A 17193-nucleotide genomic window follows, 5' to 3' on the forward strand; every position below is an offset into this window, starting at 1 on the left:
AAGAAAAGAAGTGACAAACTAAACAATAATTACATGACTATGGCAAACAAAATAAAAGCACATTAATGAAAGGTAAAGAACATCTAGAATAATGAAGATAATTCTACATGATAATTGTTGTTGCTTAAATAAAGTAACTGCGTAATGAAACTTTACGTTACAATTCAAATTTTTAAATTAACGGAAATTAAACTAAACTAACTTAAACCTATCAGTTACATTCGTAACATTGCCTCCCGCTTAAGCCTGTTCGTCCCGAATAGGCACAGTTCCCTCTCTGTGGTATGGGCATTGGTAACACTGCCTCCCGCTTAAGCCTGTTCCTCTTGACTATACGCAGTTCTCGTTCCGTAGTGGTGGCAACCGATTTAGATGTACCCTCGACTGCGTCAGCTTTGGACTTCTGCTCTTCTGGACGTTGCTTTCTCTCCAGGAATCTTGACGTTATACCTTCTTTCTTTGTGGTCACCTTCCTAAGTGCCACCTGGTCTTCATCGGACTTGTCCTTCCTTGTTGTACGGCCGCTTTTTGATGGACGTTTCCTCGACGTACATCTTCGCTTTTTCCTCCTCGTTGCGAGATTTTTCCGCTTTCGTACTGGCCATTTTTCAGCGGCTTCCACCTTCAGCGTACGGGCATCTACAGCGATTTCGTCAGATTCTGCGCTAGGGCGACACATGCTTTTCTTCTCTTTGTAGCCCACATTAATCGGTATTTCCACATTGGACCAAGTCATCACACGGTGCTTTATGTCCAGGTTTATATCGAAGGCAATCATGAAGTCTACACCAAGTATAACTTCGTCCATAATATCGGCCACTACAAAATCGAAATTTACAGATTTTCTACCCATGCTCAGCCTTTGGTAGGCCTTTCCATGCACCGTTGTAGTCTCGCCTGTGGCCGTCCGCAATTTGACTCCATTTAACGGCAATACTTCCCTTTTACCAAATCCGGTCTAATAATGGACTTTGTTGCACCGGTGTCCAATGTCAAGGTACGCAATACACCATTGACGAAGCCTTTCACCGTTAAGTTGTGGTTCTTCTGCTGGACTATGGCTATAGAAATTGTGGGACCATCGTTTTCATCCTCTGCCAGCGGCGCCTCGTGATTGACGGAATTCATTTTATTTGATTCACCTGATGTCTCTCTTTCCAGATTCTTGGCCACCGGTTGGTCGTCGCTTTTTGAAGGCGGTGAGGTGGATCTGGGCCTTGGTCGTTGCAATATGCATTCTCGTGCAATGTGTCCAGCTTTACGACAGTTGTAGCAAGTCTTTCTCGTTTTACCAGCCCCTCGTTTCACACGCATTAGTGCATCCTTTAGCGGATCGACAACGGTCTGGGAATTGTTGTCCTCAACTTGCAGCCTCCTCACGTTGTAGGCTTTAGGTTTCACCAGCATCCTCGCGGTTTCTTGGGCCAGGGCAAATGACACGGTTTCTGCAAATGTTCCTATCGGTGCCGCATACGTCGCAAATTTTATCTCTGGATCACGAATACCACTTGCAAATGTCTCAATCTTTATGCGGTCCACCAATGGATGTGTCTCTCCTAGATATGCCAACTGCGCCAACCGCTCTATATCAGCCGCAAAGTCTTGTAAGGTCTCATTTGGCTTCTGGACTCTTCCCCTCAGTTCCATTCGGTAGATCTCTTGCTTGTGTTCACTACCGTACTTACGTTCAAGAGCAGCCATTATATCTCCATAGTTGTTCCTAGAAGCGGCGGGAATACTCTGTAATACGTCAGCAGCATCACCCTTCAATGCCATAAGGAGTGATACCGCCTTGTCGTTGTCGTTCCAAGAATCTCTAGCAGCCAATGTCTCGAACTGTAATTTGAACACATTTAAAGAGGTAGAGCCGTCGAACACTGGAGGCTTGATTTTTATCGTGTTATGAATAGCTCTCACTGGACCGCCTTTGATTTCCAGTTCCGACATTTTCTTTTCTATGCCAAGAATCTTCTCATCTTGAGCCAGAAATTTCTCGTCAACAGACAAAATCTTTTTATCCAACTCTTTAATTTGTACCTCCACGTTTTCTACTCTCTTTTCAATCACCATCGTGATGTTTTCGAGTTTCTCGTTAATTGCTCTAGAATTTACCTCTAATTTCTCTTCCATGCCCTTAGCGATTTTTCTAGAGTTCTCTTCTAACTTTTCCTCTAATTTTCTGGAATATTCTTCACTCTTTCTGGAATTTTCTTCCATTTTAGCATCTAATTTCTCCATCATTTTGGAATTTTCTTCACTTTTCTTATTCATTTCCAGCATCATCATAGCCAGCATTGATTTCAAATCGTCTCCACTGGCAGCTACCGACGAAACTTCCTCAACGCAGGATTCGCCCTTTGCCGATAACTCGACTTCCTCCTTACCGTCGAACTCATATTCATCGATGTTCATTCCACGGCGCTCGAACTCTTCCAACAAGCGTTTTTGTAGTTCGGCCTTGTTGCCAGTAGAACACAACTCCAACTTACTTAGCTCCTTCTTCAAGTCTTCCACTCGTAGATCCTTAAACTTCATTGTAGGATGGTCGTAATCTCACTGCTGACACCAATTGTTACGGAATTAGATTTAACTAATGTCCGTGTAGACGTTGTTTTATTCCCCGATACGATTTGTACCAAATAAAACAGGGTTCGTTTTAGATTACGTTTCTACAATGCTTTATTTACTTTATTACACTTCTTCGTAACCGACTTTAATTACTAAGCACGCAGCTTGTCTCTAGTTAGCACGCAGCTATTCTTTTACCGATCTGTTCAGTTCAACGCTTAAAACACAACTACTCGTCATTGCCAGTTCCCCTGCATTTATATCCCAAGGTTTCCCTGTTCGAGAAATATCTAGAGCATATGGCAACACCTCGAATCTGTACAATGAACACACAGACGCACATTCGCACTAAAGGGTTGTTTACACCATCTATCAATGTCGTATGAGATGTCAAATTTTCTACCTGCGAATGTTGTACACATAGTGTGACCACTATGAACATTTTCATCTATCAAAATGATTTGGCAACTCATATGTAAATTTTTCATTTAGGGAGCGCTCTATTTGATACGGCATTCTTGTATGTAAACATAAATTTATCAGCTGTTTTCTGGCATTCTCAAAAAAAGAAAAACAAAATCTTTTAAAAAAGAAAATAGAAAGTTATGTATATTTAAATATTTAGAAAAGTAAACAAAGGGTGTTTATAATGTAATTTTCAGATCGATTGGTCGAAAGAAGCAGTCTTGGAAATGATTGCTCTGTGGCAAAAACATAAATGCCTCTATAACCCCAAAAACCTATTCTACCACAACAAACATGCTAGATATTCATTTTCCTTCAACCAAAATTAAAATTTGCGCAAATTTGCAACTCAACAATAAATGTAAACAATGACAAAAACAGCTGTTTTTATATTTATAGGTTATGTCATACGAAAATAACACTTGTAGGTATGAACGCACAAATTGAAAGTTGTATGGATGACGTCAATTTTGACAAACATAGAGAATGTCGAATGGGTGAAAGAAATGACAGCTCATATGACATTGATAGATGGTGTAAACAGCCCTTAAGCGAACAACCATACTCACATACATACATGGGGGATGATCAATGACGTAATTACAACAACAAATAAATGTAAGAAAAGAAGTGACAAACTAAACAATAATTACATGACTATGGCAAACAAAATAAAAGCACATTAATGAAAGGTAAAGAACATCTAGAATAATGAAGATAATTCTACATGATAATTGTTGTTGCTTAAATAAAGTAACTGCGTAATGAAACTTTACGTTACAATTCAAATTTTTAAATTAACGGAAATTAAACTAAACTAACTTAAACCTATCAGTTACATTCGTAACAATATGCTTTGTTTAAATCGATTACACTTTTAGTGTCTTATACGGCGTTTAGATTATAGTTTTTTGCAGGGTTAACCTTCTTTATGAGGATTTATTTGAAGTATACACAATGGAAATGACATTTGAAACCCAGACCCACTGGGTTAACCCGGTTATATGTAAACGGCCTATTATAAGTAAATGATTTTTTTAAATTATCTCAAATAATGAGTAATTTAAAGATAATGCTTAGTTTACATTCGGCGTAGTTTCGTGATTTCGAAGGTGTTTCGTGATTTCGCGCGGAATCCAGCAAAATTTATCATGATTTCGCATACAAAAATGAAATCATCTCATTTCGTGATTTCAGCGAAATCATCATCGAAATCACAGTACACATGATATACAACACTGTTTTTGCCTAAAAAAGTACCAAAAGTTGCAACACTTTTCACGTATCACAATAAACAAGGTAGATGGTCAATTGCTGCAACAAACAAATTTTAGTATCAAAATTTGTAAACAATGTGAAAAAAATATTAAATTACTTTGTTACAATTCTACTTTTCATTGTGTTCTCGTACTTTTTTAATGGTAACGTTAGAAAAAAGAGCGAATTGTCAAAAATTGCTTCCAAATTCCTAAAAAATACGGGAACGGAAAAATGACGGAAGTTGCGAAAACTCCTGCATAAATATCAAAATCAACGTATCAGCTATCATATAAGATGCCAATGAACATGCTTGCTGCAAGTTTCTACTAGTCCAAAATTTTATGGCAGAAAAGAGGAGAAGAAGGTGTTATTCAGAGCAATTTTTGTTTAAAGAGAAGTGCAAGTCTTGCTATATTTCGGAGTACGGGAACGCATTTTTAGCAATAAACGGGAAAACTACTGCAAGTACTAATATTATGCAGCTTCTGAGCACAACTTTTATGTATCAACATTTATTATTATGATGTCTCAACGATAAAATCATTTTTTTATTTTTTCATTTGTTAGTACTATGCACAATTAATATGATATATAGATAATTTTCCAAATAAAGTTGTTAAGTTCTATATTTTTATATTTTTGATGATTAGTTCAATTTACAACAACTGGTGAAAATTCATGTTCGATCAGCTGCGCATATGCATCTACCTTGATCATTATGATATGTTTGAAATCAACAAAAAAATAAGTGTAAACACCAGGGTGTATTTCAGGATTTCGTGAAATCCAGTGGATTTTGGAGCGCTAGTGTAAACTTAGCATAATAGTCAAAGTCTATCATAAATTATATAATCTGCATGTTATACGACTACTTACACGAAGTGGTATGAAATTAGGTTAGGATGATGATTTAGGTTTTAATGAACTATTTGTAGGACTATGTTTACATTTACGAAATCCACTCGATTTCATCTGTCAATTCCTTTGTGTATACGTCAAATGAAAACTCATCTGAAATCGATTGGATTTCATTTGACGTTTGAGCAATGGAATTGACAGTTGAAATCGAGTGGATTTCGTAAATGTAAACATAGTATAGGTTATGTTACCTTGGTTTACTGCCGATGGATCGAGCTCAATACGTGCGGATCGAGCTCAATACATCACTTTTGATGCAAATTCTTAGATTGATTATACATTTTATTCACGGAGTAAACCGTGCAATAAAAAGAATTTACTTTAATAAACTCTAACATGCAAGTCATATAGAAATTATTTACAAATAATTACATTTTAAGAATCATTAATTAATGAAACATTCACGCAAGTGGAAATCACCTGTTTTAAGCAATATTTAACGATCTGTTTCTTATGTTTTAATTATCATGATAAAATAAATTTAGCGAAGGCTACGATAATAATTGGAAAAAATAGAATCACGTAAAAGCATTACAAAATTCACAATAATACTTATTAAAAGTTGTTTTTTTTTTATATAAATTATTGCTGGCTTTGTTTAGCCGACTGCAAATCATCAAAATCATCGAAAAGCTGTCATTATTTAGAAACTGTACATATCAGGAACAGCAGAGCTCATTAGAAATCACCATTAACACCATTAATATGTCTCACTCCCTCTTATGGGTATCCATTGGCAAATTACTGATGAGCGTTGGTTATGAAGAATCGCTATGTAAGCGAGACGGTAAGGAGAGCCTGGATGCTTCCACGTTGGATGATGCACTTGTCCAAAAAACGGGCAAACTTTTATAATATCGCTGAATTATAAGGCATTAATTAAGCCATGAAAAATACCAGTTTTTTTGTATTAAATTTCATTTATAATTTTCACGGTACTTTTTAAATTATTTAATGTTCGTTGCAAAAACAGTATGTTACTTAAATCGTTTATCAAGGTTTATGATTTAATTTCAAAGTTCTTTCAAAGTATATTTTATTTTTTTGTTTCTTATTATACTGTTCCACTAGAAAAATGTTTTAACTTGAGTGGTCAACGATCAGAATAGAAGAGGTCGAAACAGAATTATTAAATTCCTCATTACCCTAGCAGCATAGCAGGTTTTCTTGTCTTTCTTTTTATTAATTTTTGTAGCTTTGTCTTGTCGTGGTTAAACGATTTCTACCATTACATATTGTTTTTGGCGACTACATTTGCATACTAAAAAAAATTGTCCACTGCTTGTAAAATAGAGCCACATCAAATGACATACATTGTACTCGATAGTATAACAGTTGGCTCTTGTAATATTACAATCAAATATAACACTTTAGATTCCGCCATGCACAGCTGAATGAAGGGAATATATTGGTTTGTTTTGAGAGTGATGAATGCACAACAAGAGTATTTCTGGGTATGGAATATTCCATTAGTATGACAATACAGATCTGTCCTACCTCTTTATGAATTAACTTAATCTGCTACAAGCTACGATGCACTCCATTTTCGATCCAAATCATAGCCTTTGATGTAGTGCTTATAAAATGTTATAAAAAAAAAAATGTTATAAATGTTATAAAATGCAAGCCGATGCAAATATCCCAAAATAAATAAAATACATATACAAGAATATTAACTTTATTACATTAACTCAAATTATAAAAACTCTCCATTAAATTTGATCGTAACTAATACTTGGTTTACATTTACGAAATCCACTCGATTTCAACTGTCAAATCCATAGGTTAAACGTCCAGATGAGATTTCATTTGACGTTTGAGCTATGGAATTGACAGTTGAAATCTAGTGGATTTCGTAAATGTAAACTGAGCATAAGTTTACTTCCACTACTCTGCCTGGATTTCATTTGACGTTTCACCTATGGATTTGACAGTTGAAATCGCGTGGATTTCGTAAATGTAAACCAAGCATAACTCACGACACGCAAATTATTTTTGAAGTGGAGTTATACTATGTTTACATTTACGAAATCCACTCGATTTCAACTGTCAATTCCATTACTCAAACGTCAAATGAAATCCAATCGATTTCAGATGAGTTTTCATTTGACGTATACACAAAGGAGTTGACAGATGAAATCGAGTGGATTTCGGAAATGTAAACCAAGCATTAGAGTTTTTTTGGAAATCTGAACTGGAGTTGGAGGAAAAATGAAAAACCATTTGGATGATGAACAATATCAGTTGCGGTGTCACAAAAAGCAGAGCAGAGGAAGTAAGCTCAGTTATGATCAAATATAATGAAGAGTTTTTATAATTTGTATTTGTGTAATAAAGTTAATATTCTTGTTTACACGAATAAGCAATGTATTTTATTTATTTTGGGATATTTGCAATGGTTTGCATTTTATAGCATCTTTAGACTGCAGTTAAATTCAATCCAAAACACTACATCAAAGGCTGTGATTTAGATCGGACTGTATCCTAGCTGTGTGCCGTGGAAGCTTCCTAGCTGCGCGCTCTCTTGTAAAATTCATAGGAAAAGATGTACTCCAGCGGCAATTGTTCTAGTGATTTAACTGCATTCGCGGATGCAAACTTTATGCTGGGTAGTAGAGCTTTCAATATCGATAGATAGTTTTGCCTTTCGATATTATCGGAACAAAAACCCCCAACCTAAAAATTCATTGAAATAAATAGAAATTTCGCTGTTTTTCGGTTTTGTGTGTGTGAGAAAGTAAGCCCGTAGTCACAAGTACACATTTTTCGGAAAAGTAAAATGTTTTTTTATTACTTTTATAAAATAAAAGCAATTGTTTTTTCTCCTTAAAGATGGGACACATTGTCAGTTTTGAAGGTCGATATTTCGCAATTATCGATAACTGTCAAACCGTCCAGCAACCACAAAACATTTTGCGGTTGCATGATGAATGACAAAAATTAACGGCCACACAAGCAAGCAACAACAAAGCTGTCATTCAAAACTGACTGATATTTCTCAAGTATCGATAACTGTCCAACCATCCAGCAACCACAAAACATTTTGTGGTTGCATGATGACTGACAAAAATGAACGGCCACACTAGCAAGCAACAACAAAGCTGTCATTCAAATGTGTACCCAGCTTTACAGCGTGTTTTTGTAAAAAGTTTTTGCCCATTCGTTCGTCGATTTCATGAACGAAGACACAATTTGGTTTTCATAGCGGTTGACGTTTGTATTCGTGTGACAAACAAATGAAAGCTTTTTATTTTCGTATTTTTTTTGGTTTTCGTAACAAAATCAGACGAACGAATACGTCAAAAATAAACGAATGGAAAAGACCCATCGTTTTGAATGAAAATTAAATAATTTGAGTAATAAATGGCACAAAACACACGAAAACTGGAAGGGAAAGCAATTTTATTTATTTCCATAGAAGCACACGCGTATATGTACATCCGTTTCTTCATACTATCACAATTACTTTTGGACAAATTTGATTACATTTTTTTTCTTATTTTTTGTTTGTCATCTGTTTATCGGGGTTGCCATCAAGTAACACATTTTACGTACAGATGCCTATGCAAAATTCACAAAATAAGTATCATGGAAACCCTGAAATATAAAAGCTTTTATGAAATAGACGAAAGCTTTCAGATAAAAACGAATGGTTCGTAAAATTTTACAAGAGCCAAATTTTGAACGTATACGTTTTAGTACAAACGGTTCGTGTGACAGGCAAGCATTTTTACAAAAACACCCTGTTAGTAGATTATTGCAGTTCTGGAACATACCAATAGTTTAGAAAATCGATTACTATCGATATTATCGTTAAGTAGTCAACACCATTAATTTGGAAATGAAAATGGCAGAAATGTCAATGCTTTCCTTGACATTTTGTACAAGTAATTCACAGAAATGTAAAGGAGAAACAACAATTGCTTTTATTTTATAAAAATATTATAAAAATGCATTTTACTTTTCAGAAAAATGTGTACGTGTAACTATGTTTACATTTGCGAAATCCACTCGATTTCAGCTGTCAATTCCTTTGCGTATACGTCAAATGAAAACTCATCTGAAATCGATTGGATTTCATTTGACGTTTGAGCAATGAAATTGACATTTGAAATCGAGTGGATTTCGTAAATGTAAACATAGTACAAGTTCGACCTAATTGAAATGTGGTTCTGACATTTCTTAATTCCTTTGCCAGAAATGTATTATGTAAAGGCCCCGGCACATACGGTCCGTTGAGCGTCGCGTTACAACAACCACATGAAAACTTCAAGAACAAACTTGGCATCACTTACACTTTTTTCATGTGGTTGTTGTTTTTAACGCGTGACGCGACGCACAACGGACCGTATGTGCCGGGGCCATAAGAAAGCTTATGCTTATGTGCCGAGGCCTTAATAATTGCGTTTAAACTTTTTCCACAACCCCGATGTACCCAAAAATCATAGTTTGTTATCTCTCCTCAAAAATTTTATTTTTTTAAGATACGAGATTGAGGAAGTAAAGGGGTGAGTACATAAGCTGCCTGGCCTGCCTACCTTGCTTGCTTCTGATAAAAGAATAAAAAAGAAAAGGGCAACCCAGTTCGAAATTTGCACGGCCTCCTTTATTATTTTATTTTTATTATGTCAAAAATGAAGCAGGAAAGCAAGGCAACCAGGCAAAGCAGCTTATGTACCCAGGCCTTAAAGGCCTACAAGGCAATCAGCATGGCACAATTACCCAGGTAGTGGCATCGTAAAATTTTGAATATGTTATGTCAAAACTTTCTTTATGTTGTTGGGGAAATTACAACAAAAATATTTTTTTATAAAGGGATTTGACTTTTCATATTCGATCAGCTGGTGTGATACCACTACCTGGTAGTTCTGCCATGGCAATCAGGCAAGACAGCTTATGTACGCAGGCCTTTATGTACTCAGCCCTTAAAGGCCTGGGTACATAAACTGCCTCGCCTGGGACCTAATTACGACATTCGATTCGATCGAGCATTTGCTCGCGAATGAAAAAATCGTACAATTAAACTGTATTCGCACCCCCAATCGTACATTAAAGGCTACATTACACTAGCATCAATCTCGTATGTTATGACACTTCTTTTTTTTCGTATTCTTACAGGGTGTTTTTGTAAAAATGCTGGCCTGTCACACGAAACGTTCGTACTAAAACGTATACGGTCAAAATTTGGTTCTTGTAAAATTTTACGAACCATTCGTTTTTATCTAAAAGCTTTCGTCTATTTCGGAAAAGCTTTTATATTTCAGGGTTTCCATGATACTTATTTTGTGAATTTTGCATAGGCATCTGCACGTAAAATTTGCTACTTGATGGCAACCCCGATAAACAGATGACCAACAAAAAATAAGAAAAAAATGTAATCAAATTTGTCGAAAAATAATTGTGATAATATGAAGAAACGGAGTGTGCTTCTATGAAAATAAATAAAATTGAATTCCCTTCCAGTTGGCGTGTGTTTTGTGTCATTTATTACTCAAATTATTTAATTTTCATTCAAAACGATGGGTCTTTTCCATTCGTTTATTTTTGACGTATTCGTTCGTCATAATAAAAAGCTTTCATTTGTTTGTCACACGAATACAAACGTCAACCGCTATGAAAACCAAATTGTGTCTTCGTTCATGAAATCGACGAACGAATGGGCAAAAACATTTTACAAAAACACGCTGTTAATCCAGCAAAAAGTTTGCATCCGCGGATGCAGTTGAATCACTGTACAGTACATTTGCCGTTGGAGTACATCTTTTCCTATGAATTCCCAGCAAAATGTTTGCATCCGCGGATGCAGTTGAATCACTACAAGTGTACAGTACATTTGTCCTATGAATTCACTTATGAATTTTACAAGAGAGCGCGCAGCTAAGATGCACTCCATTTTGCTTCCACAGCACACAGCTAAATGGGTGTTTACACTATAAATGAATGTCATATGAGATGTCAAAATGATGTGGCAACTCATATGTACATTTTTCATTTAGGGAGCGCTCTATTCGGCCATGTATTTTCGCATGCAGTTGAAAAATTAATTGTTAGAAAAAAACTATTTTACCAAAAAATGAAGGAAATAGGTAAAGAAAACGAAAATGTTAGCGCTATTAAAGTTTTTAACAATATAAATTGTGTTATTTGCGTGATTTATATTTTGCGGTCATATGAAATTGTATGCTAGTGTGAATGCAAAAACTAAAAGTGGTATGGACTTTGACAAACATAAAGGATGTCGAATGGATAAAAGAAGTGACAGCTCATATGACATTGATAGATAGTGTAAACACCCCTTAAGATGCACTCTATTTTCGATCCAAATCACAGCTTTTGATGTAGTGTTTTGGATTGAATTTAAAGGCACTATTCGGATTGCATTTTTAATCAGTCCAAAGATGAAATTAAAATGCAAGCCATTGCGAAATATCCCAAAATAAATAAAATGCATTTTATTTGTGTAAAACAAGAACAACAAGAACTTTATTATATCAACACAAATTAAAAAAATGTTTCCATTAAATTCAATCACATTTGATCTTACTTCCTCCGTTCTCGATTTAATCCAAGCGCATCTGATTTTCTTTCATCATCCCAAAGTTGTTTTATGTTGCCTTCCCATCACTAGTTCAGCTTTCGACATGGACTCCAACTCCACTCCATTAAAAATTGCAGTCTCGTGAATTACAGCAAAAATGTTCGCAATTTAATGTCCCAGCAAAAAGTTTGCATCCGTGGATGCAGTTAAATCACAAGAACAATTGCCGCTGGAGTACATCTTTTCCTATGAATTTTACAAGAGAGCGCGCAGCTAGGATGCACTCCATTTTGCTTCCACGGTACACAGCTAGGATGCACTCCATTTTCGATCCCAATCACAGCCTTTGATGTAGTGTTTTGGATTGAATTTAAAAACAGTCTAATGGCCCCGGCACATACGGTACGTTGTGCGTCGCGTTACAACAACCACATGAAAACTTCAAGAACAAACTTGGCATCACTTACATTTTTTTCATGTGGTTGTTGTTTTTAACGCGTGACGCAAAGCACAACGTACCGTATGTGCCGGGGCCATAAAGATGCTATAAAATGCAAGCCATTGCAAATATCCCAAAATAAATAAAATACATTGCTTATTCGTGTAAAATTTATTACACTAATATAAATTATAAAAACTCTCCATAAAATTTGATCATAACTGAGTTTACTTCCTCTGCTCTGCTTTTTGTGACAACTCAAATGATATTGCTTCATCGTCCAAATGGTTTTTCATTTTTCCTCCAACTCCAGTTCAGATTTCCAAAAAAACTCTAAAGGCCTGCGTACATAAGCAGCTCTGCCTGATTGCCTTGCTTTCCTGCTTCATTTTTGACGTAATAAAAATAAAAGAATAAAGAAGGCCGAGGAAATTTCGAACTGGGTTGCTCTTTTCTTTTTTATTCTTTTATCAGAAGTAAGCAAGGTAAGCAGGCATGGCAGCTTATGTACGCAGGCCTTAAGCGCTCGGCACATACGGTGCGTTCTGAGTTGCGTTACAACAACCACATGAAAAATGTGTAAGTGAAGCCAAGTTTTTTGAAAAACAACAACATGGCTGACGCATTAAAGTTAAACATAATTTAACTATTTTGGGACAACGCGTGTCGCAACGTGTCACTAAACGGACCGTATGTGCCGAGGGCTTTAACTCCACTTCAAAAATAATTTGCGTCTCGTTACTTTTACTTTTAAAAAATGGTAAAGGCCTGCGTACATAAGCTGCCTTGCCTGATTGCCTTGCTTTCCTGCTTCATTTCTGACATCTTCTTCTTTATTTACTCATCCGTTATCCTGATATAAGTGATCGTACAATCCATTTTGTTTTTTAATATTTAGAAGTAGTTTACACTATCTATTAATGTCATATGACACGAAAAAAAAAAACATTCCATATCTACCCACGGAGGCAATGTGGAGACGTAGTTTTTTTACATTTTTGCACATATTAACGAATATATAACGATGGAAAATTTCATGTCATATGAAATTTACATATAGTGTAAACTACCCCTTACCGCATTATATTTATGTTATAGTATAGTGGTTGTCAGCTCTCTGTGTCTTGCAGCATTCAGCAGATCAGTTTCGTCGGTATAACCTGTCCAGTCCATGATGTTTTTGAGCCAAGATGTTTCTTTTCTTCCTCTAGCACGCCTTCCATCAATTTTTCTATTTAAAATTGCTTGTAAAATGTTGTATTTGTTGTTCCTTAATACGTGTCCAAGATATGCTATTTTCTTTTTTATTCTGTCAATTCCTTTGTGTATACGCCAAATGAAAACTCATCTGAAATAGATTGGATTTCATTTGACGTTTGAGCAATGGCATTGACAGTTGAAATCGAGTGGATTTCGTAAATGTAAACTTAGCATTGGACTACATCGAAAGATGTTGTGAAATCATAACTCCAATTGCACAACTTCCAAAATTTTTTGCTGTGTTCTAATTAGAGTAATGCTTGGTTTCCATTTACGAAATCCACTCGATTTCAACTGTCAATGCCATTGCTCAAACGTCAAATGAAATCGAATCTATTTCAGATGAGTTTTCATTTGGCGTATACACAAAGGAATTGACAGATGAAATCGATTGGATTTCGTAAATGTAAACTCAGCACAACAGAGTTATGAAAAATGCACTCCGTTCGTATACGTCAAATGAAAACTCATCCGAAATCCATTGGATTGGATTTGAGGTTTAAGCAATGCAATTGACAGTTGAAATCGAGTGAATTTCGTAACATTATGAAATTTGCTGTCCAAGTCCCGGTCCACACTAGTATGAATTTCATTAAAAAATTTCATGAAATTAGGCGTTCTTAGCTCGAATTCCCCACTACAGCATTTTTACGATTTTACTCTACTCGATCTAGAGACGCATAATTTCGTGTCAAAATTACAGTGAAATTACTGTAGTGTGGCCCGGGACTAAGAACGCCAAATTTCATGAAATTTTTTAATGAAAATCAAATTTTCAGTGATATTACTCGAGTGTGCAATTCGACTTATCGATATCGGATGACGATTTAGAGATCCCTACGATTAGTAAGAAGAGAGCCAAAAAAACTTCATCAGCAGAAAAGTTTGTGAAGTGCCTCTGCCCTATTAAATATTTATTAAAATAAAGTTACAATTTCTTTATATTATTAAACAAAAAGCATTTGTCGAAACTCTTAGGGATTTCCAAAACCTGCCAATTAAATCTTAGGACTTGGAATTTTCCATTGGCGTAAATCTGAACAACTAACCACGAAAAAAATAAAACCCTAAAAATGGTGAGTAATAAATAAATATTTTGGAATATGCGATGACAAAATATAGAAAACAAACACACACCTCTTTAAGGGGGGCAAAGAGTTAAAGGAAGAAAAGAAAAACTCCAGAATGTTATTATATTAAAGTGGGAAGTCCAAGGCATGATTTTATTGGACTTTCCTGTGCAACGACACACCATCTCTTGTCAATTGTGTGTGAGGGTGGTGCATAACGTCAATGTTTTTCCTCTTTCTCTGCCGGTATTCAAATATTTACACTACGCAACAATTCAATGATGGTGATGATGATTCAGTCCACTCAAGTTGTTTAGAAGCTACTACGGCTTTGTTATCAATCTTTAAATATTAGTAGCAAATACTGGTTTTATCGCTCTTTTATCATTTGGTTTTGGGTTTCTTATTGTGTCTTTACAGTCGGAACTACAAATGGATTGTGCTTTGGATTTGATGCGTCGTTTGCCACCACAACAAATCGAAAAGAACTTAAGTGACCTCATTGATTTGGCGCCTGATTTATGTGAGGATTTACTCTCCTCCGTTGACCAGCCCTTGAAAATTGCCAAGGATAAGGAGCACGGCAAAGATTACTTATTGTGTGATTACAATCGTGATGGAGACTCGTATAGATCACCCTGGTCCAATACTTACTACCCACCGCTGGAAGATGGACAAATGCCCTCAGAACGTTTGCGTAAACTCGAAATCGAAGCCAACTATGCTTTTGATCAGTATCGTGAAATGTACTATGAAGGTGGTGTCTCTTCGGTATATCTCTGGGATTTGGATCATGGTTTTGCTGCAGTCATACTTATTAAAAAGGCTGGTGATGGAAGTAAAAAGATTCGTGGTTGTTGGGACTCAATTCATGTGGTAGAGGTACAAGAGAAACCAACAGGTCGTAATGCTCATTACAAACTCACCTCAACTGCCATGTTGTGGCTGCAAACAAATAAGCAAGGCTCGGGTACAATGAATCTAGGTGGTTCCCTTACACGTCAAACTGAACAGGATGCCAATGTTAGCGACTCCTCTCCCCACATTGCCAATATTGGTCGCATGGTCGAAGAAATGGAGAACAAAATCCGCAATACCCTTAACGAAATCTATTTTGGCAAGACCAAAGACATTGTAAACGGTTTGCGCAGCACGGTGCCTTTGGCCGATCAACGACAACAGGTGGCCATGAAACAAGATCTAGCTGCTGCCATTCTAAGACGTACTGTAAAACCAGAATAGAACTGAAAATAAAAAATGCGGTTCCAAGAACCATTCAATATGCAACATACAAACAACACACAAAAGCGAAACCACATTAAGTTTAAAGAGGATGATGATGACCAACATTTGGGGTATGATGGCATGGAAGTTCGTTGCGCTGTAGTAAACAAAAGTGAATACAAACGAAAGAAAATATTGATTAAAACAAAAGTTGATACATGTTATTATTTTTTATGTAAACGAAGTATTAATAAGATCACGTTTTGACTGGGCATTAAGACGTCTATCGAAATCATTTTAAAACATTGTTTTTTGATACACTTTTAGGAGAAAATATAACAAAAACAAATTCAATTACAACACAACGTTCACAAACGATTAAACATGAACAACATGTAGGCCTAGTTATTTAAAATACAAACAAAAACATTAATAGTGTAGACATATAAAGATTTAACAACAATTATAATAAAACTAAAACTTATAACACTTACTTCACTAAGTATTCACTAAGGAAACCCCTATTTCTTTTGAACAATGTCAAAAAGAGGAGATATTCGGAAGTGTAGATAGGCTGACTTCATAAATACAGTATGATGCGTCAAATGACATCGTCCCGGCTTCATAAATGCAGCATGTCTTTTTATTGACATCGTCGCGACTTCATAAATGTCACGCGACACATCACACTCCGCAGCAATTGCCAAATTTGTGCAGTGTTTTCAAGTGGACTGCACACCAATTGACATTTCTTTAGTATAACAGCACCAACTGACATTTGCAAAGAAAACTGGAAAAATACATAAGAAACTATTAGAAATGGCGGATTTGCGGTAATTATTCAATATAATAAAATTTATTTTCAAAAAACGCAATTTTACAAAAAGTAAAGCAATGAGTGCGTTCACACGTCTTTTTTTGACAATGTCAGTGTTGCCACACATATTTACTTCATCTTTTTAAGATATTGTCATTTTTTGCAATGTAAATACTGCAATTATGAAGTCAGCCATAACTTTTTGAGATTTGTATAAACGTGGTGCAATGGTATGCACGCCCGCCTTGCTCGCAGAAGGTCGGAGGTTCGATTCCCCGGCCAGGCAAAATCATACATTTTTTTCAACGGTGGCAAAATACCCCTCAGTAATGTTGGCGACATTTCTTAAGACACGTCGTTCGGACTCGGCGATAAACAGTAGGTCCCATATCATTGAGCTAAATATGAATCGGGGTGCACTCATTGATATGAGAGAAGTCTCCTTTGTCCTGTATGGGATGTTGTGGAACAATGTTTTTGTTTTTTTTATAAACGTTTATCTAGAATTCTGGGAATCGTCAGTTGGCAAATGCAATAACCCAAATGCAATTTCAAAATATAAATAACAGATGAGCAATACTCGGAAAGGGATAAACATTACCCCACTGCATAAGCTTTTCTCAGATCAAAATTC

At 35.9% G+C, this 17193-nt stretch overlaps 1 protein-coding gene across 1 annotated transcript; it reads left to right on the top strand.

The window, feature by feature from the left end:
• Window positions 1–14232: 14232 nt before the first annotated feature.
• cpb (F-actin-capping protein subunit beta) lies at window positions 14233–16235 on the top strand. The gene is made up of 2 exons (XM_073969429.1): window positions 14233–14524; window positions 14939–16235. The coding sequence occupies exons 1-2, from the start codon at window positions 14522–14524 to the stop codon at window positions 15758–15760; spliced, it is 825 nt and encodes a 274-aa protein (XP_073825530.1). The 5' UTR covers window positions 14233–14521; the 3' UTR covers window positions 15761–16235.
• Window positions 16236–17193: the final 958 nt, after the last annotated feature.

The sequence above is a fragment of the Musca autumnalis genome, unplaced genomic scaffold (genome assembly GCF_047663935.1).
Source record: "Musca autumnalis isolate F117 unplaced genomic scaffold, ASM4766393v1 scaffold_2, whole genome shotgun sequence".
Lineage (NCBI taxonomy): Eukaryota > Metazoa > Arthropoda > Insecta > Diptera > Muscidae > Musca > Musca autumnalis.